A 22,761-nucleotide genomic window follows, 5' to 3' on the forward strand; every position below is an offset into this window, starting at 1 on the left:
TGTTGTTTGAGATGGAGTCTCACTCTGTCACCCAGGCTGCAGTGCAATGGCACCATCTCGGCTCACCACAACCTCTGCCTCCTGGGTTCAAGCGATTCTCCTGCCTCAGCCTCTCAAGTAGCTGGGATTACAGGTGCCCACTACCACGCACAGCTAATTTTTGTATTTTTTAGTAGAGATGGGGTTTCACCATATTGGCCAGGCTGGTCTTGAACTCCTGGCCTTGTGATCCACCTGCCTCAGCCTCCCAAAGTGCTGGAATTACAGGTGTGAGCCACCACACCCAGCTGAGTAAAAGCAATTCTTAGTACTGAGATATAAAATAACTCTATTGTAGTACAAAGAGAATCATATGGGAACCCAAAGAAGCGGGTGTTTCATCCAGTGTAGCAAAATTTTATACAGCAGACATTTTAGAGACAGTTAAAGAAGCTAAGCTCAATGGGCTTAGAATAAAGATAATGCTAAAATAAAAATCAATCCACAACCAAGTCCTATGCTATCTCCTATACTTAACATCCACAACCAAATCCTATGCTGTCTCCTATACTTAACATCCACAACCAAATCCTATGCTGTCTCCTACACTTAACATCCACAACCAAATCCTATGCTGTCTCTGCTCCGCCTCCCTCACCCTCCCCACCACCAGTGGCTTCTGCTCATACTCCCATGTCCTCAGAGCAGGTCCTCTGTTCATTCATGCTGGCAGCATTCAGTGCTGTAGGACTAAAGTGACAGGAATTACTCCCTTTGTGTATTTTGGAAACAGATGGTTTGTTTTCATTAATGTAATTCCACATGTAAATGTACTGCAGCTTGGAACAAGAATTAAAAAAGAATGATAGCTTTCATTTTTCACGTGTAACCCTGTTGTTTTGAAAATGGCTCTGCCATGCTGTCTATTTACGTTTGTCATGATTACAGGTAAAGTCACAAGAGCTGGGAAGGAGGAGGCCTTTGTTATTGTGCCGGCTCCTCGTGCAGCTGACCTGTGACCTGAGGCTGGCCACCCACCTCTTCTGCTTTCACTTTCCCTGTGCATAAAGCCAGGGTGGCCCTATGTGCCCTGCGCATCCTCAGACTGACTGGGGACCCGACTGGAGAGAAGCACAGAAAACTACACGATAACAAAGACAGGCGAGGCGTAGGCAAGGCATGACAGGCGACTATGCTTGAGGGCTGGGGAGAGAAGACGACCGTGTTGACGGTCTCAGCATGAACCACCGCCAAAAGCATCTCCTTTGGAATTCTGTCCCGCTGCCACAGTGCTCCCCACCTTCTACATCATCACTAGGAAGTGCTCACTAGGCCGACCAGGTAAATGGAGAGAGTTGCTTGCCCCGGCGCTGGGGCAGGGATTGGCTGGGAAGGAACATGTGGGAATTTTCTGGGGTGGTGGAAACGTTCTATATCCTGATAAGGGTTTGCGTTAGACAAATCCATGTGTTTCTAAACCTCAATAAATGGTACATAAGATTTGCACATGTCACTGTACCTGTATTTTACCAAAAAAAAGTGAACTCTAGTTAATGGTACATGCGCTACAGCATTTAGGGGTAAAATATACTGAAAACTGCAACTTAAACTGCATTAAAAAAATAAGATGGATTTGGCCGGGTGCGGCGGCTCATGCCTGTAATCCCAGCACTTTGGGAGGCCGAGGCAGGCAGATCACGAGGTCAGGAGATCAAGACCATCCTGGCTAACACGGTGAAACCCTGTCTCTACTAAAAATACAAAAAATTAGCCAGGCCTGGTGGCGGGCGCCTGGAGTCCCAGCTACTCAGGAGACTGAGGCAGGAGAATGGCGTGAACCCGGGAGGCAGAGTTTGCAGTGAGCCAAGATCGCACCATTGCACTCCGGCCTGGGTGACAGAGCAAGACTCTGTCTCAAAAAATAAAATAAATAAATAAATAAGATGGATTAAAGGACGGATAGGAGGCTGGATAGATACGTAATAAAGCAAATGTAACAAAATGTTCATTACAGAACCTGGATGGTTTGTATGTAAGTGTTTGCTGTAAAATTCTTTCAACTCTTCTGCATGGTTCAGTATTTTTATAATAAAAGTTTGAAGACGGAAATGATGGTTGATACAGAATAAGTTCCAGATGAAGTCCGAGGCATAAGGAACACCAAGCATGGTTGGGCACGGTGGCTCGTGCCTGTAATCCCAGCCCTTTGGAAGGCCAAGGTGGATGGATCACTTGAGGTCAGGGGTTCAAGACCAGCCTGGCCAACTTGGTGAAAGTACATCTCTACTAAAACTACAAAAAATTAGCCAGGCATGGTGGCAGGCACCTGTAATCCCAGTTACTCGGGAGGCTGAGGCAGGAGAATCGCTTGAACCTAGGAGGCGGAGGTTGCAGCAAGCCAAGACCGTGCCACTGCACTCCAGCCTGGGCAACACAGCGAGACTCCATCTCAAAAAAAAAAGAGAGAAACACCAAAGGCTAAGGTAGCCTAGAAAGGTGGGACAGAAGCTGGACCTTGAGATGAGACCTCAGATGACCAAGAAGCAGAGGAAGGCCTCTCCGGGAAGGGGGCGGTGTCTAAGGCAGAGCAGCAGAGGCAGTGACCTGCACAGAGCAGGTGTGGAGAGGGGAGCATCTAAGGCAGAGCTAGGCCGCACATCCAAAATCGCAGAGTGGTTCCCACACGCTTGTTTACATCCTCCACTCAGCCAACAGGAGGGACAGGCATGCTCCCATCAGCCTCATTCTCGAAATGCGGCTGATGGGACCACGCCACAAAATGTCTTTCCGTCACCAATTACTCGGTACTGAGCACCTGCTATGTGCCAGGCCCTGGAAATAAAAGAGAAAACCCAGTCACTGCCTTGGAGAGACCATACCCTGATTAGAGAAAGAGACCAATAAAGAAGCCATCACCATATACAGTGGCAAGACCTCCTGTGGCGCTAAGTCAGAGCAGCCTGCGGCAGCAAAGAGGAGACCCAGGAGCCCAGGCTTAGGCAGGCTTTCCAGAAGGGGCAGCCAAGCCAGAGCCCAGAGGATAAATGCTCCGGAGCTGAGGAAGCAGGAGGGGTGGGAGAAGTCTGCATGATGTGCCCGGGGAGGAAACGGTGTGTCCTCACATCTATGGCAGATGGCAGGAGCATCCAGGAAGCCAAAATTAGCTCCTGACAGCAACATGACTCCATCTGAGGAGGAGAGGTAGCCATAGATGAAGCCAAGCATGGGGCAGAGGCTCGGCCACACAGGGCCACGGGGGCCACAGGGGCCACACAGGGCCGCAGAGGCCGGGGCGACAGCAGCCATTCATGGATTTCTGAAGAGAGAAGCAGGTGAAGACTTTTGCTTCAGAAAGAAAGGCCGATTTTGTAATGAATAATGGGCACACGATTACTACTGAGTTTATTTGAGGGAAGGAAAAAAATGTTTTCCAGTTGCTAAGCTGGGAGGGCAAGTTAAATTACAGGAGATGTGAGAAAAGTTTGCCACGTAGACTGTAATTTTCTGTTATTCAATATTAGCTTGCTTGTTCAAATATCAACCAAACTCTATAACCAACTAATTAAGTTCAGAGTACCAGATGAAGGCTTTTATACCTCACCCAAATTGGTCCCAAAAGGAGGATGGGTAGGAAGGCATGAAATTAAGGTAGTATCATTAAATTTCTCAAAGACTAAGAGTATACAAAGTTTTTAAAATAAGACACAAATAAACAACATTTTTAAAAGAAAAAATGATTAAATGAACCACATTAAAGTTAAGAACTTCTGTTCACCCAAAGCCACCACTAAGAGGTAAAGGCAAACAAATCATGGTATGGGACAGGATGGTCACGTCACGTGTCCAACAAAGAGCTCACACCCAGGGTATATATAAAGAAGTCCTCTAAGTCAGGAGAGATGGGGAAGGGGAGGGAGAAACAGAGATAGAGACAGACAGAGAGAAGACAACCAATGGGGGAAAAAAGGGCAAAGGCCTCATACAAAAGAGGATATACAAGGATTCAAGACAAGAAAAAATAAAATGAATGTGCACCAGCCAGCTACAGGTGACTTCCTGCTCCATCCCACTCCCAGCTCTGGGCACACCCGACCCTCCTGAGCAAGAACATAAGGTGGGCTGCCCCACGGCTCCAGCCCCACGACCATGCACACAAATCACTAAAGGACAAGCCTGGGTCGCTCTCCAGGGCAAGGCTCCTTCCAGGGCAGACACAGACCGGGAGAATGGGTTAGACAATGCGGACGCAAGGCTTCATGCTTTACTTCCTACAGACACAGGTTTCTATCAAAATCAGTGGAAGAAATATGGGAATTCAAGATACCCTGAAATTCTCCAGAGCGGTACAAGCCCAAATTAACCCTTTCTTACATACTCCAAACTCATTCTCTCATGACATAATTCTTTGCCTGCAAATTCTCCCGAGCTCAGCCCTGGACCTTCCCTCAAGCTGGAACTAACCAGAGGATCTGTGGCTCTACCTCTAAGAAACTTGGTTTATCACATTAGAATGTCATTAGCATGGGGAGGGAGCCATCTGCCAGGAAGTAACATGTGATTAGTACATCCACTACTGGAAACTTAACCAGAACCAGTCAAACTCTCCTTGTATGCCTGGTTCATCTCACCCATACGTCAAAAGCACATAAAACACCCCAAAGTCCTGCTAACTTGCTTTCCCTTTTTTATTCTCTGTCTGGTCTCACTAGCCTACAATTTCTCTAACTGTATTAAATTACCTGGTTTTATTTCCACATATTACTCTTGATACTTTTCCCTCCTCCTGTACAATACATTCCCCCTTTGATCAATGCACTCACTAGCCTCTGACACACCAGGTGTCCTGCCAAACACGAACTTCCTAGTTCACTTTTGTGATGTATGTGCTAAATACTACCTCCCCTACTTATCCAAGAGGAAATCGAGGCACAGTAGTAACAGTTCCCCAAGGACAAATAGCTAGTAAATGGTGAAGTCCAAATTTCAACACAGGTCCCCTGACCCCAAACTACGCGAGCTGGATGCATGATGGGTTGGATCCCAAACAGACTCCTTCCAGGCCTGCTAATGCTTCTCTCCCGTTCATTGAAGAAATAGTTCTGCTGAGTAGCTGATGGATGTTGAGGTCTGGGAAAGGGCACTGGGGATACAGAGGTGTGTGCTCGGTCCCACTGTCTTCTGCTGTGTGTCTTTCATGAAGAACTGGTTTCCCACTGTCATGATGGCACCAAGCCTCACCGAGGCTCCTGCACTCAAGCTCTCAGCCTGCAAGCCCTCCCCTGACTTCTACTGACTTTAACTGAATCCACAAAGAAGTTTTTAGGTTCTCTGAAAACTCAGTATTTAAAGTATCTCTTCTACAAGTAAACTATACAAACATTCCCAGGGTCAAAGCTGCTTACGATACCTACCTTTAGTGGTGAGAACTTTCGAGGTGACTTCCAGTTTCTCCAATGGTTCCATTCCAATATTTTCCAATTTAATGATTAGTTGCTGACTTTCTCCATTGTAAAGCTGGACAGATACATTAGTAGATATTTCATCAGCAGAAGAAGGTTGCAATGAATGTGCAGATCTAAAATAAGGAGAAGAAATTTAAAGAAGAAAGAAGGAAGAAGCCAAGGCCATTTGAGAATTACTCACTTCCGAAAGAAGGATCGCCATACTCATGCATTTCAGAAACAGGGGCTAGGAAATCTTGGCTTCATACATGGAGTTCAGTACCCAGCTATCAGGAATGGAAAGCGAGCTGCCACATGCCTCATGCTTTCCTCATGCAGACACGTCCAGGTCTTTGTGTGTCATAAACATGAACACCCTCACTCAGCCTTCATTTCTCATGCGTATGTGAAGCATAAAAATACGTAATTACTAAGTTATGGAGGATAAAACTTAAATGACGAATTCATTCAAATAAACCATGAGGCCACTGTTCTCTCAAAATCTAAAAAGTGTCATGCTTAGAAGTGCCTTGGGAAACTCCATAGATTTAAGAGGAAAATGTATACCAACATTCCCGCTGATAACATAGAGCTGAGGCCAAAGAGGAGTGAGAAGCTGTCCCACAGACCCCTTCCTACAAACGGTGAGGAAAGCCCACAAACACCTGGTGTCACACGAGGGCAGCTGGACCAGGCTGTACTACCCAGGCAGTATCCGTGGGGCTCCATCCTCATACCAGTCAGGTGAGGCCTGGACTACAGGACAGGCCAAGGCAGCCAAGCCAGATGAACGTGCAACGCAGAGGCCAGGGCCTCCCCAAGGCTCCTGCACTCAAGCTCTCAGCCTGTAAGCCCTCGCCTGACTTCTACTGACTTTAACTGAATCCACAAAGCTAATTGCCCTGGTTGCGTCCTTCCCAACCCACAGGCTGCAAACAGTGGGTTGGGAGGGAGGTCACTGGTGATGACAGAGAAAATATATCCAGTAGCACAACGGGGTCAAATGCCAGCAGATGACAAATAGAGGCATGTAACAGGTGAGGTTAAACACACACATGGCTCCCTGGAGAAGTCTGGCCACAGAACAAAGGGGCAGACAGAGGAGGTGGCCAGAGTGAGGAGGCCGACATGTTCTCCTGGGGCCTGAAGGTTTCCTGAGTACCCCACTACCTTCTTCCTGTCCCTGAAGGATTTCCATAGAGAGCCACAATTAGTCCAGCATACTTGAGCCAACATCGTGTGCTTAGTGCATCCAGAAATGGCTCATGAAGTCAACTAAGCGGACTGTGGACCACCCCACTCCAGACACTCTCCAGCAGTCTTTCCAATGCCCAGCTCCTCCTGGCCCTGCTCCCAGTCACAGCACACAGGATCGGAGTCGGATCTGCTTCCCACGCCACGGGAGCACATGGTGTCACACACTACTTGGTCCAAAGGACAGAAAAGAATGTTCCAGACTCACACCTCTGCCATCCAAGGGAAGAAATGCTGCTTAACACAAGCCAAGCTCATGGCACCAGGCACGTGTTTCCTGGGGGCTTCCAGATGCAGACTCTGATAGAGGAGCTTCTGCATCCAAACCAAACTTTGGTGAAATAATTGCATAATAAATCAAGGTGGGCTCCTTGGAATTTAAATATCTTTAATGTGGCCGGGCGCGGTGGCTCACGCTTGTAATCCCAGCACTTTGGGAGGCCGAGGCGGGCGGATCATGAGGTCAGGAGATCGAGACCACGGTGAAACCCCGTCTCTACTAAAAATACAAAAAAATTTAGCCGGGCGTGGTGGCGGGCGCCTGTAGTCCCAGCTACTCGGAGAGGCTGAGGCAGGAGAATGGCGTGAACCCGGGAGGCGGAGCTTGCAGTGAGCCGAGATTGCGCCACTGCACTCCAGCTGGGCGACAGAGCGAGACTCCGTCTCAAAAAAAAAAAAAAAAAAAAAAATATCTTTAATGTTCATGAGTCAAGAAATACACTTCCCCTGTCAAGGAAGGAAAATTGGACTCGTGTCCTTACCACAAAGGGCTTCTTCCCATCTTTTAGCAGGCAGCCTTTCTCAAGCAAAAGTTTGTAGTCAATGTGGATTTGCAGAGAAGGTATCAGGAGAAACATAAAACATGGCCAAGGCTCACTATTTTGTGTCTCAAACAACAGGATGCTTGACCGGGCAGTCACAGGGCCTGGGCCTGACAAAGGCCCTGACGGTCCCAGCTGCAGCATCCCAGTTGTCACGAGCAGTGGAGCTTGGGTGGGACTTGGGCTGGCACTGAAAAGGAGCTGAGTCCTGAACAGGCCATGGCACTACAGAGATGGCAGCAGGCACCCCACTCCAGCCAAGGTCAGGCCCCCAGGGAGGGGCTGCAGAGGCTGGGCAAGGGTGAGGTCCAGTCTCCTAGGAGGAGATGGGGACCAGGAGCTTCTTGGTAGACAGAAACTCCAATGTGGGACTACGGGCAAACTGCGGGAGGTAGGAGTAAGGTCTATGCCGACAAGACTCTCTTGTTTAAGGAGATGGCCCCTAATATGTGGTCTGTGTTGGGTGAGGCAGCCCCTGGGTCTGAGCAGCACAGGAACTGCAAGGGGAGTCACTGGTGCCTGAAGCTTGGCACGCCTGTGTCCCCGAGCACTCTGTGGGCTCAGCTGCCCTTCCTGTAGCTCTGCCCTCCCCACCCCTGCACTGGACCAAAAGTTTTTTCAAGACAGGGACAATTTTTTTTTTTTTTTTTTTGGAGACAGTCTCGCTCTGTTGCTCAGGCTGGAGTGCAGTGGCACAATCTCCACTCACTGCAGCCTCCGCCCCCGGGTTCAAGCGATTCTCCTGCCTCAGCCTCCCGAGTAGCTGGGATTACAGGCTCATGCCACCATGCCCAGCTAATTTTTTTGTATTTTTAGTAGAGATGGGATTTGGCCATGTTGGCCAGGCTGGTCTCGAACTCCTGACCTCAGGTGATCCGCCTGTCTTGGCCTCCCGAAGTGCTAGGATTACAGGAGTGAGCCACCGCACCTGGCTGTGACAATATTTTTATCTTGCATTATCAGCTCCTACCCAGCCGGGTACCTGGCACATAGCAGGTACTCACTAAGTATGTATGGAACAAATTAATAGCAAAGTATGTATTAACAAATTAATAAGCATCTCAAACTTGAACACATCAAGTTTCTGTGCAACACAGAAAAGCACCCTAGCAGTAATCAAGATGGGCCTGGGACAGAGTGGCCTGCTGCACACTTCACAGCTGCCTCCTGCTGAGCCTCACCCTGTGCAGTGCATATCTGCATGGCTGCCTGGCCACGGAGAAGGCGGGACAACGCAATTCCACAGGAGATGCCATCAGGCCACCTGCTCCTGACCTCTGCCCTCCTCATTGGCAGTGCTCAAGGCACCACTCCCGCCAGGCTCCAACTGGGCACCTCCGACTCCCATCCTGGAATGCTCTCTGCTGCATCCCACTCGCTGCCTACCAGATCTGCTCCTCTGCGTGTCTCCTCGGCAGAGGCCTTTCCTGAGAAGCTCCCTGCAAAGCAGGCCTTGCCATCTGATGCTGCTTCGCAAAGTGAGCTGCCTTCTGTCTCTGAAGGCCTGCCTCTTCTGGACATCTCATCTCATCTCACCTGACCCGCTGTGTTTTCGTCACAGCGCCGAATTCTCCTGCACCATGGTCTGTATTTATTGGGTTAGTTGACTTGTTGTTCCCTCTTCTTTGCATTTTCTTCCATGCTTGATTATCTGACCAATTGTTGTGGATCTTGTAAGGCCCAGTTGAATGCCACATCTTCTATGAAGCCTTCCTGAACCCCAAAGACAGGGTCAACCTCTACTTTGTTTTTATAATACGGGGCCAGTTAGCAAATTTGACTCTAGTTAGTCTGAGTACCTCCTTCCAGACTGAGAGCTCATACAAGGGGAGCGGCCTAGGTCAAGGGCATTTTTATTCATTGCATTTTTTATTAATTGCTAGTCCTATAGCACAGGGCCTAAAGCACATGGTAGGTGTCGATAAATGTTTGTGAGTAAATTTAATGAATCAGTCACTGGAATGTTCATATTAGATTAATAACAATCAAAACTCAAAGAATAGTCACATTTTATTTCAGGAAGTCACCTTAGAAAAATATATACATTATATACAATTTTTTAAAATAAGAAATAAAAAACAAACATTTTAACTCCGAATCGGTTCCACTGGACCCTCCTCCTCCAGCCCCTGGTCCTCATCAGGACCATGCTGGGATCTACATTCCTCCCCAGGGCCCAGGCTCGGTGCCGTGGTGGCCGCCCACAGCAGCACATCTTGTTGAGAGGTAGCAGGTACCAGAGCATGCATGCACCCCCGTCACAGCGCATCCACAAGACAGTAAAAATGGGGGGTCAGAGGCATTATCTTTGGAAACGATTCTAAACACAGGAGAAAAATGTGGGGTGGGCAGAGAAGCAGCTAGAGGACCTGCTTTCTTCACTGCCTTTTACAGCTGCCAAGGACCTTCAGGGACGCCTTATTAGCAGGACAAATGACAAAGTTAAAGTACCTCTTCTCAAGTTATTTTTCCTTTCTAGTAACAGCTGCCCTTAGCGTTTCTTTGCCTTAAGCCACCCCCCGCCCTTCTGCTGGAGCACTGGCTGGGGCTCGCTAAGCTGGAGCTGGAGCCACAATCTCCTTTATGAGCTCTCTCAGTGCTCACCTCCAGCTTTTGTTGGTCGGCTGATGCCCTGTACAGGCCTGTGAGCATGTGCCGTGAAACTGTAGCTGAAGCTAGTGTCCTTCCTAGCCTAGTGTTCACTGGGTGCCACAGTTCTACGGACAGCAGTGGCAGAATTTAGCAGCCAAAGCCAGAGCTGGGAGTCTGCGCGTCTGGCTATTCAAGCTAATGTGCCTGGAAGTGTCCAGGCCTGGGAAGTCCTGGTGGCAGGCTCAGTAGAAATCATGTGTCCATTCAACACTGAAGCCCTGCCAAAATTCATCTTTCTAAACAGCATATGCAGGTATAAAATCCACCTAGCTTAAGTATGCAATGCAATAATTTTTGGTAAATTTACAAATCACTGATACCCAGTGTTTTTTTGTTTTGTTTTGATTTGATTTTGAGACAAAGTCTCACTCTTTGTCCCCCAGGCTGGAGTGTAATGGCGCGATCTCAGCTCACTGCAACCTCTGCCTCCCAGGTTCAAGCGATTCTCCTGCCTCAGCCTCCCAAGTAGTTGGGATTACAGGCTCCTGCCACCATGCCCAGCTAATTTTTGTATTTTTTTTTAGTAGAGACAGGGTTTCACCATATTGGCCAGGCTGGTCTCGAACTCCTGACCTCAGGTGATCCGCCCGCCTCGGCCTCCCAAAATGCTAGGATTACAGGCGTGAGCCACCGCGCCCGTCCTGAAACCCAGTTTTAAAACACTTGCAGCACCCCAAAGAGATGCCGCAGGAGCACTTCCAATCAGTTTAGTCCCCACACCACTGGCAGCCTCAGGCAGCCGCTGAGCTGTGTCCTGCCGCTAGAGACCTGCTTTCTGGCTGTTTCACATCAGAGGACTCACGCTCTGCGCCTCTCGCATCTGGCTTCTTGCGCTCAGCAGCTCGCCTCTGAGGCTGGTCTGCACTGGGGCATGTGTTCCTTCGTCCCTTCATTGCGGAGTGGTGTTCCGCTGCAAGGACACGCATTCTGTTGACCCATTCACCCACTGACGGCCATCTGGGCCCTTTCCAGTTTTCTGACTGTGAACGATGCTGCTATGAACACTCACGCACAGGTTTCTGTGTCAACATACGTGTTCCATTGTCTTGAGCAGGTACCTAGGAGTCGAATTGTTGGGTCATATGGTAAACTTATGTGTAACTTCTGAAGAAACTGCCAATGTGTTTTCAAAAGGGATGTCCCATCAGCATCCCTATCGGCCTCCCACGAGGCGTCCAGCTCCTCCGAAACCTTGCAGCCCTGCTATCGTGAGCCCCGTGAGCAGGTGTGAACTGGAGCCTCACGTGGTGCCAGTTCAGAGACTAATGATGTCGACCATCCTTCCAGGTTGCTTACGAGCTATTTGTATATCTTGTGGTGAAATAGGTACTCAAATCTCTTGTCCATTTTTTAAATTAGGTTGTTTACCTTATTTTATTAAGTTTTAAGAGTTCTTAATGTGAATATAAGCTCTTTATCAAATATTTAATATGCAAATATTTTCTTCCAGTCTGTAACTTTCATTCTCTTAATGGTGTCTTTGGAAGTGTAAGAGCTTTTAATTTTGATGAAGTCCAATCTGTCAACATTTTATTCCAGGGATCCTGCTTTTGGTGTCACATCAAAGAACTCTGCCCAATTCAAGGTCGTGATAATTTTCTTTTATTTTCTTCTAAAAGTTTTATATTTTCAGCTTTTACACTCAGGTCTATGATACCTTTTGAGTAACTGTTGTCTGTGTTTCATTTTATTCCCCGATTATACGTCGGTATCTCCACCTCTCCTTCCTCTGTCAAAGACCACCCTGCCTGCCCCTGCACCCAGCCAATTCCTCCTCCCTCCTATCGAGCTTGGTGTCTCCTCCTGGAAGAACTCTTCCCTGAGTCCGTGACCTCCCCCAGCACGTGGGACCTCCCCCATCAGAGTCCTGACGACAGTCACTGTGATTATTCGGCAACTTGTCAGTTTCCCCACTTGACAGAACTTCCCGTGAGGACAGAGACCAGGACTCTCATCATCAGTGCTACAGCCCTAGCACCCAGCACAGCAACTGGCAAATGAAAGGGTCTATTGAACACATGAATGGGCTTTAAACACATTTCAGAAAATCCCAAGACACATTTTATAAAAATGGCCAAAAGGATATCCGTTAAGTGTTATTTGTAAGGGCAAAAATTAAGAACAGGCTGGATGTGGTAGCTTGTGCCTGTAATCCCAGCACTTTGGGAGGCCGAGGCGGGCAGATCACTTAAGGTCAGGAGTTTGAGACCAGCCTGGCCAATGTGGCAAAACCCTGTCTCTACTAAAAACACAAAAATTAGCTGGGCATGGTGGCGGGTACCTGTAATCCCAGCTACTAGGGAGGCTGAGGCAGGAGAATTGCTTGAACCCGGGAGGTGGAGGTTGCAGTGAGCCAAGATTGTGCCATGGCACTCCAGCCTGGGCAACAAAGCAAGCTTCCGTCAAAAAAAAAAAAAAATTGAGAACATCCCAAATTCTAATAGCAAGGAAATTAATGGGTATGCAATTTTGAGATATCTTTATAATGCACTTTGTTGAAGCAATTAAAATTGAATTTTCTCAAGAATTTGAGAAAGCATGAAGAAAAGCTTACGTTATGTGGTTATGCAAAAGGTAACCTATAATACTATATATGATGTCGTGTAATCTCAACTATTCGAATACATATTTTTATTTTTTATTTATTTATTTATTTTTTTTGAGACAGAGTCTCGCTCTGTCACCCAGGTTGGAGTGCAGTGGCGCGATCTCCGCTCACTGCAAGCTCCGCCTCCCGGGTTCACGCCATTCTCCTGCCTCAGCCTCTCCAAGCAGCTGGGACTACAGGCGCCCGCCACCACGCCCAGCCAATTTTTTGTATTTTTAGTAGAGACGGGGTTTCACCATGGTCTCGATCTCCTGACCTCGTGATCCGCCCACCTCGGCCTCCCAGAGTGCTGGGATTACAAGAGTGAGCCACCGTGCCCAGCCATATTTTTAAATAGGATGGATAAAACACTGGAAGAAAATATCACAACAAATCATTTATAGTAATTGCTTCTGGGACTCCTGAGATTTCTTTTTCTTTCTTTTTTGTGTTTTTCTATAATGCTAAAAAACAAATAAACAAGATCAAAACTATTTCTTAGAAGATAAGAGTTAGCTGAGCATAGTGGCTCACACCTGTAATCCCAGCACTTTGAGAGGCCAAGATGGGTGGATTGTTTGAACCCAGGAGTTCGAGACCAGCCTGGGCAACATGGCGAAACCCCATCTCTACAAAAAAATACAAAAATTAGCCAGGCGTAGTGGTGTGAACCTGTAGTCCCAGCTACACAGGAGGCTGAGGTGGGAGGATCGCTTGAACCTGAGAGGTGGAGGTTGCAGTGAGCCGAGATCGCAACACTGCACTCCAGCCTGGGTGACAGAGTGGGACCCTGTCTCAAAAAAGTAATTAATTAATTAAAATATAATATAATATAAAAGTATAATTAAAATGACGGCGTCTCGCTCTGTCGCCCAGGCTGGAGTGCAGTGGCGCCATCTCGGCTCACTGCAAGCTCCACCTCCCGGGTTCACGCCATTCTCCTGCCTCAGCCTCCCGAGTAGCCGGGACTACAGGCGCCCGCCACCAGGCCTGGCTAATTTTTTTTTTGTTTTTAGTAGAGACGGGGTTTCACCGTGTTAGCCAGGATGGTCTCGATCTCCTGACCTCATGATCCTCCTGCCTCAGCCTTCAAAGTGCTGGGATTACAGGTGTGAGCCACCGCGCCAGGCCAAAATTCCCTATATTTTTAAGGGAATTCCTAAATTCCCTAATTTTGTTTTTCAAAAGAATTATGTTTCCATAGGCTAATTTCACATTCTGTTCTGATCATGGTAAGAAAGATTTCAACTTTGTTCTAATTCGTTTTAAGCAAAGCATATTGATGTTGCTTATCTTAAAGAAATCCTTCACCTATATTCTGGTGATAAGAATTACAGGCTCTTTGTGCCATTAAAAAAAAAAAAAAAATGTTGGACCAGAAATGATGCCTCAGAGCCACTCTGGTCTGTGGCCCTCGTGCACACTACCTGGGCAGAGAGGTGCTGATCTGCAGTCTTGGCAACGCGGGAATGACTTCCACTGTGGAGCCACTGGTTTTTATTCCTGGCAGGTTATCCAGCAAGCAGTCACTGAACACACCGAAGACTGTGGTATGGTAACCTGGAACAGAAAATGAACATCTTCACTCCACTGGCAAGGCTTTGGGTCTCACATCCAGGGCTGGAGCAGTGCGAAGAGTACGGGGCTCCTCTTCAGAAGACCTGAGTTCCGAACCTGCCCAGGGCCCACCGGCGCTCACCCACACTCCCGCCCTCAACCCCACGACCCTCACTGTCCTCGTACGTGACGGGGAGGGTAACTGCATCTGCATTCCTGTTTCACAAGGCTGGCTGGGCCCAAATGAAAGACTATATATGTGAAAGTCCTTGTAAACTATAAATGTCTACTTAATAATCAGTATCTCATCCCTTTACTCATTTGCTTTTCAGATTTATCCATCTCTAAAACGAGAATGTTAATATTCTTTCCCAGGACATAATGTGACTTAATGAGTATGTGAAAAATGCTTCAAAGCCTTCTGTTGAGAGATGAAAGTTCACACACGAGCCAATTGTTATTGTAGCTGCTGCTGATATGGCAGATGTGCTGTATGTGTATAAGCATCATAATTTAAGATTAGCAAATTTCCCATGTTAAAAAAAAAAAGTCCACTGGTTAGATAAGCACTTGAAATTGTTTAAGCAAAGCTTTAAAATGGCTTTTGAAATTTCATGAGATAATTATTATAAACAACATTCACTCTGTAACAAAATTAAACAATACCCCATGGCTAGATGCCTAGGGTGACAACTTTTCTGCATTCATATGAAACTATTTCATACTAAAAGGAGAGGCAGGCACTCCCTCGAGGGCAAATCAGGGACCTTACACAGCCTCAATCAGCCCCGTGCTCACCTCCTGCCAGCTTAAAGCTACCCTATCAAGGTAACTCCCATTCAGAGCAGCCACGCTTCCTCTAAAGTATACCTCTTCAAAGACATCTTTAACTGGCAAACATTCTCCTCCCCAAAACCACATCTGGCACTAATGTCCTTTCTATAAAACCTGGTATGACATGGTTTTGTCTGCTAAGCAGCCATTATTTTGCAATTCTTAATTTAAATCAGTCATTTTCCTTTTCTTACCTCTTGCTTAAAATAATTGCCATATAAACCCTAAAGTCTGATGACAAATAGCACATTACAATGTCTGATAATACAAGGTCAGTCCTTTTGACTTCATTCCCAAAGCGGGCCAAAAATGAACACTCACTAGTCTGCACCCAGGATAAACAACTAAGAACTGTGTGACTAAGGCTCTGACTCCTCATCTGTGAACATACTAGTTATGGGTTATGTGTTATTCTGAATCAAGCCCTTCACTCCTTGTTACTCCTCTCTCATCTATTCCTATCTCCTATGCTCCACTGCCAGGCCACAGCTATGGTCCTACCTCTGTCCCTGTCTCCCTGGGTCATCGCTGAAGCGTCATCACTGGTGTCCCTGCCTCCAGTCCTTCCCATTTCAACAGGGATCCTGGATCCTGAGGGATGGCTCTGAACTGCCCACCTGACCACATCTCTCTTCAAATAACGCAGCAGCCCCACTGCCCTCTGGAAAAAGCCGGCATCCTTTGGCACAGTGTGTAAGACCCCCAGGTCGGCCCTCTGCCTCCCTTCCAGCCTGTCTCATCCCTGCCACCCTGGCCTGGACCACCCACTCTGACCACCCCCAGGTCCCCCAAACGCACCATGTTCTCTCTTACCACCATGTTGTTCTTTCTGCCTGGAACCCTCTTTCTGCCCCCTGTGGACTCCCCCCACAGCCCACCCCCATTCATTTGAATAGTTCCTAGTTAGCCTTCAAGCCTCAGGGTCACTGACCAACCCACTCTACCCGCTGGGTCCATGCCCAGAGTCATTCACTCCTACGGCCACTCCACTCCGTCTTCCCATTTGGGGCAGCACACCCTCACCTACAATTACACCTGCCTCACTCACCTGTAGGGAGCACCCTTCCAGCAAATGTTTGCTCTTCCAGCCAACAAACACACATTGAAGACCTACTGTGTGCCAGGCTCCACACTAGGCATGGAGCTGCAGCTGAGCGAGACACACGAGGCCAGCAAGGAATCCATCGCACAGAGTCAGGAAGGAGACCACCGCACAGGGGCCTAGGCCAGCGAGCACGCGCTGAGGAAGCCTCCTGGAGGAAGGGAAGCCTGTGCTGAGGACTGAGGGAAGCCCAGGAGCCGGCGAGGGTGATAAGCACTCGATGGGGCACAGGCAAAGCCTCAGAAAGCCTGGAAAGCTGCCAGGACTAAAGAGTCTTCGGAGACTGAAGTAGGAGGGGAGAGGCAGAGAGCAGGTTGCGGAGGCCAGCAGGAGCCGGACCACGCCGGGCTCCAGAGCAACACTTAAGGACTGGGCCTTGATAACAAGGGCCTGGCGACAGCTGTGAGGCTCCCAGTTGAGAGATGTCAGGAGCATATTCACACTAGGAAGATCGCCGGGCCACAGATGGGAGGTGGGTCTGTTAGCAAGCAAGACCAGGGCAAAAACACCAGTCCCAATGCTTTTGTGACAAACCATAGAAGAGTTATGATCTGCAAGAAGGAAGAGGCAGTGGAGGTGGAGAGAAGTAGTGGTTCTCAGGAAGCACCGAGGGAGGGGAGGTGGGGTGCTGTGACAGACAGCAAGGGTCAAGGATGACCCCCAAGAACCCGTTAGGGCAAATGGCTGATGGGAATGCCTGCACTGAGATACAGGCTTGACAGAACAGTTTTGGGGAGGCAAGGTAGGGAGTTCTGATTTGCATGTATTATATGCAAGGTGCCCAGGAGCCAGCTGGGAAGGGCTGGAGGTGCAGGCTGGGAAGAAGTCCAGCCCTGGAAATCACCTGCACATTGGAGGAACTGGAAGCCAGGAAGGCCGAGGGTATTGGTGGGATCACCTAAGGTAGCCTGTGGAAGAGGAAGAGTTAACAGGGCCAGGGAACACGGGGTGAGGGGTGGGGAAGGAAAGAAGTGGGGTGTGAGGAAGGCCTGACTGAGGGGTGGGCTGCAGAAGACAAGAGAGACCCAAACAGAAGGGCCAGAGAGGCGGTAAAACATCCGGAGGGGCAGGGTCACAGCAGCTAGAGAAGAGAGGCGGGAAAGTATCCAGAGGGCAGGCTCACAGCAGCCAGAGGGGAGGGCGTGCCTAGTGGAGGGTCGGCCAGGGACTCAGACGGCACTGAGGAGCGAATTTAGAAAAAAAACTGAAAAGTAGGCCCTGGATTTACCCAAAAAAATACTGCTTGTGACAGGAGTTTTGGAGAAGTGAAAAGGGCTGAGTCCAGGATGTAGAGGGGTAAAGCCCCTCTGCAGAGCGGAGATTCAGCGTGTGTAGACACCCTCTGAGGAGTTCCAGAGAAGGAGCAGGAGGAAGGAAGGCTCACTGGAGGAAGACGGCAGAAAGGAGACGAAGCAGAGGGAGGAGGGGCGTGGGCAGTGGGGTCAGAGCACAGGAAGGACCCCTCCCACCGCCACACCACCACACATCCTGCACCCCATGAACAGGTTTTTCTCATGCTTCCCAAAGAGACACGGTCTTCATTATCTTCTAACTGGTTAGGACTGGCATGACGGGTGATCGGCTCTGGACCTCACGGAGGCCACGCAAGGGTTCAGCAGACCCTCCTGAGCAGGAACCATGAAGGGACTCTCCTTACCGTTCACAGCAATCGTTCCAGTCGTCCGCGGGACCCCGACGAGCGTCACTGGGTACAGACCAGATTCAGCCGGAAGAGAAAGCGCCGCAGGGAGAGACTCGAACTCCACTCCGCTGGTGAGCAGCCCCTAAACCAAGCGACGCAGCATCGTAAGCCCCGAGCAAACCTACTGGGCATGCTCAGCTCCAAATGCGCCTCAAGACATTGGTTATGGCACATCTGGAGCTGCTGGAATAAAATGACGAACGGTCTTCATAGAAACCCACAGAGAACATCAGAGACAGTGTACAGTGTAACGCAAAACCACCTCAACACAGTAAGCACTGCGGGTGCTCGGGTGGTAAACCACGGATCCACTTGATTTCAGCCCTGTTTGCTGTCTGTTTGATATTTGTTTTATCATTTTACCAAATGGGAATGTGAACACAAAGAGAAAATATTTTATTTATAAACAAAAATAAATAAAAACATGGCTGGGCATGGTGGCTCACACCTGTAATCCCAACACTTTGGGAGGCCAAGGTGGAAAGAACACTTGAGCCCAGGAGATCAACACCAACCTGGGCAACACAGTAAGACCCCATCTCTACAAAAAAATTTTAAAATTAGCCAGGTAAGGTGGCACGCACCTGTGGTCCCAGCTACTTGGGAAACTGAGATGGGATGATCACCCGAGCCCAGGAGGCTGAGGCTGCAATGATCACACCACTGCACTCCAGCGTGGGGGACAGAGTGAGACCCTATCTCAATCAATCAATCAATCAAATGTGGAAATATACCACCAGTTAATATCCCTGCCACACATCTATGAGTTATCAACTTATTTCAGTATGTACTAAGCTTGCTAGTACAGGCACTAAGCTTGCTAGTGAACAAGACAGGCAGATTCCCTGGTCTCAGGACAGTGGCCCATGATTGGAAGCAGTGCAGGTATGTTGGCCCTCAGGACTTCTCAGCATTGTAACAGAGGTCCTACTCAGGGCACTAAAGCAAGAAAAAGGAAGAAAAGGCATACAGGCAATTACTCACAGAAAACAAAACCAGGGTCATAGAAAACGCTATGGAATCTACAATGAAACTTGAACTTTCGAGTACATTTAGCAAAGTGACAGAGCCAGAAAAAAAAGGAGTTATTTCTATAGTTTAGCAATAAGCAATTGGGGAAAGTATCACTAACAAGTGATCAAAACCATCAACGATATTAGAATAAACCTAACAAATGAAGGGCAAGGTTTCATAACAGTTACAGAACACTGCTGAGATAAAGAAGCCCTGGGCGAAGGGGGAGATCCTGGATTCTTTTTAGCGGGTTGGTTTTCTGCAGCGGTATGGTCAAAGCTACCCTGCAACTATCTCTGATATGACAGGACTGAGCATCTAAGTAGATGTGCTGATGCTGGGAGCCCGAGTTCTCGCGCGGGAAGAAAGGACACACATGGATGGAGGCAGGCAAGCACCCTCTGGAGAAGAGCTGGAAAGCGAGGGTCCCCGTGAACAGGGCAGATACTACATGCATGTCTATGGTGCAGATGCAGGGGTATACACATGTGTACATATACATAGGCATATGGGTTTAGACATATATATATATATATATATATATATATATATGTGCGTTCTCATGTATGTGAACATGCATACAGACTTTTCCCAACTCTGTCTACAGGAAGCACCCAGAAGCAAAGCCACTCTCTCGGCAGTGAGTACACGTAGTGCCCAGACTTGGGGCCAAGGTGTGAAATGATCTATGTGTGGAACAGATGCAGCAGGCAAGGGTGGAAGCCGAGGAGCCAATTGTCTCTAGGCAAATATATTGGCATTTATTTCTTTTGAAAATAGCTAAAGCAATATGGCCAACTGTGAACATTTTTTAAATGTGAATGGTGGAGATGCGAGTGTGTAGTATTCCCTGTAACATTTCATAGGTTTAAAATACTTCCTAATTTAGTTTTTAAAACTTTGCCCATGATTTGTGGCCTATCTCCATGTGGTGCTTTTTATTTTGTTCCCTGCTCTTCCTCATTTGTTATAATAAGCACATATTGTTTTTGAACCAGATAAAAATGAAAGCTACATTTTAAGACCAAAAAAAAAAATGTGTAAGAAAGAGCAGCAGGCATTTGATACTTTAACGGCTTTGGGGAAAATTCTCTAAACTGCTTCTCCCTACTAAGGCTGAGACAGAAAGCCACAGGAAAGGCCAGAGCCAAATCCTACTGCAGGTCAGTCCTCACCCAACAGGAGGGGGAGCACTTCTCCCGAGTGCACCTCGAGACTACAAGCTGAACATCCAGCTGAGCTTCCAGGAGCTCAGACCGATTTCGGGAAACTATGCCACGTGCTAGAGGCCTAAACGGCATTTCAACAGCCACCACGTGTCCACCTGGCAAACTGCAACTCAGCCTGTACTCACGGCCAGGCTGTCACATCTGTCCCAGGAACCCTTCCCTGACTCTCCAGGGCCAGGCAGACTCCCCTCCACATCAGGCCTGCAACACCTCGTGCACCCCAACAGAGCCTTGATCACAGTCGCAGCAGGGACCAGGGCCTGACCATCTCTGCCCCCTCAGGGCCTTGCCTGGGGCCTGACACGTGGCGAGCGCACTCAGAAAGATACCTGCATGAAAGGCCCACCTCTTACCCTGAACACCAGTCATAAAACTCTAAAAGAGAACGTCCACTCTCACAGCACCCTCCTTTGCGTGCTGCTGAAAAGTTACACAGCAGTACCACACAGCAATGCAGAGTAAGACTTGACAGATGGAACCTACATTGGCATGGGGAGGGCCTGCTCTGAAAACACAGAATCAGCTTAGAGGGCCAGTACAAATCTCCTTCCCCCGACTAGAGAACTGGGTAAGCATTTCCAACAGAAGAGATTACAAAGTGAATTTTTCACACCCTACACAAAGGACAGAAATGGGACATCAGGATTTCAAAACAAGAGAAAGCTCGTGGTGGTGGTGTGGTCATTTATCCTCCCATTCCACAGCATGCTCTTCCCCGGGGTGTTGATCATCTTATCATCTTGCAGCAATAAAGTAATGCTGATATCATTGAGTAGCAGGCAGAATGTGGACTTTGCAACCTCAACGCATCTCATGTAAGCTTCAAAATTATTATTTCACATCTTATACCCAATCAACTAAGCTCAGTGTGTGTTCAAATCAGAGGTTTCTTCGTAGGTTCAAATATTTATTGAGAACCAAGCCTAAAGACACAGGAATAACAAAACATGGTCTTCATTTACAATAAGCTTATATGCTTTGGCAAAACAAACATAAAAACAGACACATATCATAAGATGTGTGCCTCAGACATTAAGTAAAACCTACTTTAATGAGAAGTTTGTGTGTTAGCCCAAGAAGGTCAAACGATTGGTGATACATACCATGTTTTCAACTCGAAGTTCAAACGGCATTGGGTTATATACCATCAGCTGAACTTCACACACATCTCCTTGAACCCACTGGAAATCTAGAAAACACATACACATAAATGAATCCATGTATTAGTTGTATTTTTTCACTTTCCACATGGCTTCCAATTATTCCTCTGGCAATTTATATTCTCAGTGAGGCAGCAGGCTTTATGATCATCTTGAGATGGATGATTCAAAGCTGCTTTTTCCACCACCAGCTTTCTCTGAAACAAAGCGAGGCAGCCGTCACTGGCGCTTTGATGCCACATGAATGGTGCTTGTCGCCGCCTTCAGCGGGCTGTATTCATGCTGACATCAGTCCAGATGGCTCTGTTCTTGTTACAGAGCCATAAGGCATACCACGCTTCACGGGGCCCAGAGGCTGGCAACACAGGAAGACGGCACTGGGGTCACTTGTGAGTAACACGGAGTGTGATTTGCCCTATTCCCCTAAGATTGTGAGAGGGGAGGCTTCTCCTCCCCACCCACTCCCAGGTCAACTGCAGTTCAGTACCTGTGCGGGGGACAGAATTCTGATGACCTCCAAAACCCCCAGCCTTGGTGTGCACAACCTGGTGTGCAGGCACTATGTAATCCCCACCTTCAGTGTGAATATGATGATTAGGCTATATTGTAAAACAAAGGTGGAAAGATTTTGCTGATGTGATTGAGGACCCCTATCAGTTGACTCTGAGTTAATCAAAAGGAAGGTTGTCCCGGATGGGCTTGTTCTAATCAGGTGAGACCTCACAGGAGACCATATCCTTGCCTAGAGGGCCTGTGGAGGGGACCACACGGCAAAGGCCTAAGAGCAGCCTCTAGGAGCTGACAGCAGCACTGGCAGACAGCTGGCAAGAGAACAGGGATCACAGGAAATGAATGAAGAACAGCCTGCGGAGTCGTGAAAGCAGGCCCTTCCCTTAGTTGAGCCTCCAGATGAGGACACAGCCCCAGATGACACTTGGATTTCAGTCCTGTGAATCCCTGAGCAGAGGACCCAGCTGAAGTCCACACAAATCGTGAGGAAGCAGATTTGTGTTGTTTTAAGCCACTGAGTCTGTGGTCATTTGTTACAAAGCAACAGAAAGCTAATTCAGCATCTGTCCCAATTTCCATCACCCCCTCCTCCCTTTACAGTCCTCTCTTAGGCAAACCAGAAGGAATTTCAGAATCAATCAACAGGTGGCAGGCACGTGTTAGGTGTGAGGCACTTCCACACAGGTTATCTCATTACTCAGCATAAGGACCTCCTGAGATAGGTATGATAACCCCCATCACTGCAAGGCAAACACTCAAGGTCCAAACGGGGTAATAAATTGGCCCAGGAACCACACAGCAAGCGAGAGGAGCTGCTGGATTCAGGCCTCTAAACTCAGAGGCATCCCGAGCAGACACAGGTGGCTAACAGGGCAGTGGAGGGCTTTTTCTCTAGCAGATAAGAAAGTCTGTTGACCAG

The 22,761-nt window shown here is 48.2% G+C and overlaps 1 protein-coding gene across 3 annotated transcripts in view; it reads right to left on the reverse strand.

Annotated features, from left to right (window-relative positions):
- Nucleotides 1-22,761, reverse strand: part of TRAPPC9 (trafficking protein particle complex subunit 9) — a 736,107-nt gene that overhangs the window by 546,025 nt on the left and 167,321 nt on the right. For all 3 annotated transcript variants that reach the window (XM_058444536.1, XM_058444535.1, XM_058444534.1), the window contains 4 exons: nucleotides 21,276-21,361; nucleotides 17,885-18,011; nucleotides 14,162-14,294; nucleotides 5,391-5,554 (listed from right to left, as the gene is read on the reverse strand). In XM_058444536.1, the coding sequence (XP_058300519.1) occupies nucleotides 5,391-5,554; nucleotides 14,162-14,294; nucleotides 17,885-18,011; nucleotides 21,276-21,361 (510 nt within the window). The remainder of the gene's footprint in view (nucleotides 1-5,390; nucleotides 5,555-14,161; nucleotides 14,295-17,884; nucleotides 18,012-21,275; nucleotides 21,362-22,761) is intronic.

Source organism: Hylobates moloch, unplaced genomic scaffold, assembly GCF_009828535.3.
Source record: "Hylobates moloch isolate HMO894 unplaced genomic scaffold, HMol_V3 SCAFFOLD_9, whole genome shotgun sequence".
NCBI lineage: Eukaryota > Metazoa > Chordata > Mammalia > Primates > Hylobatidae > Hylobates > Hylobates moloch.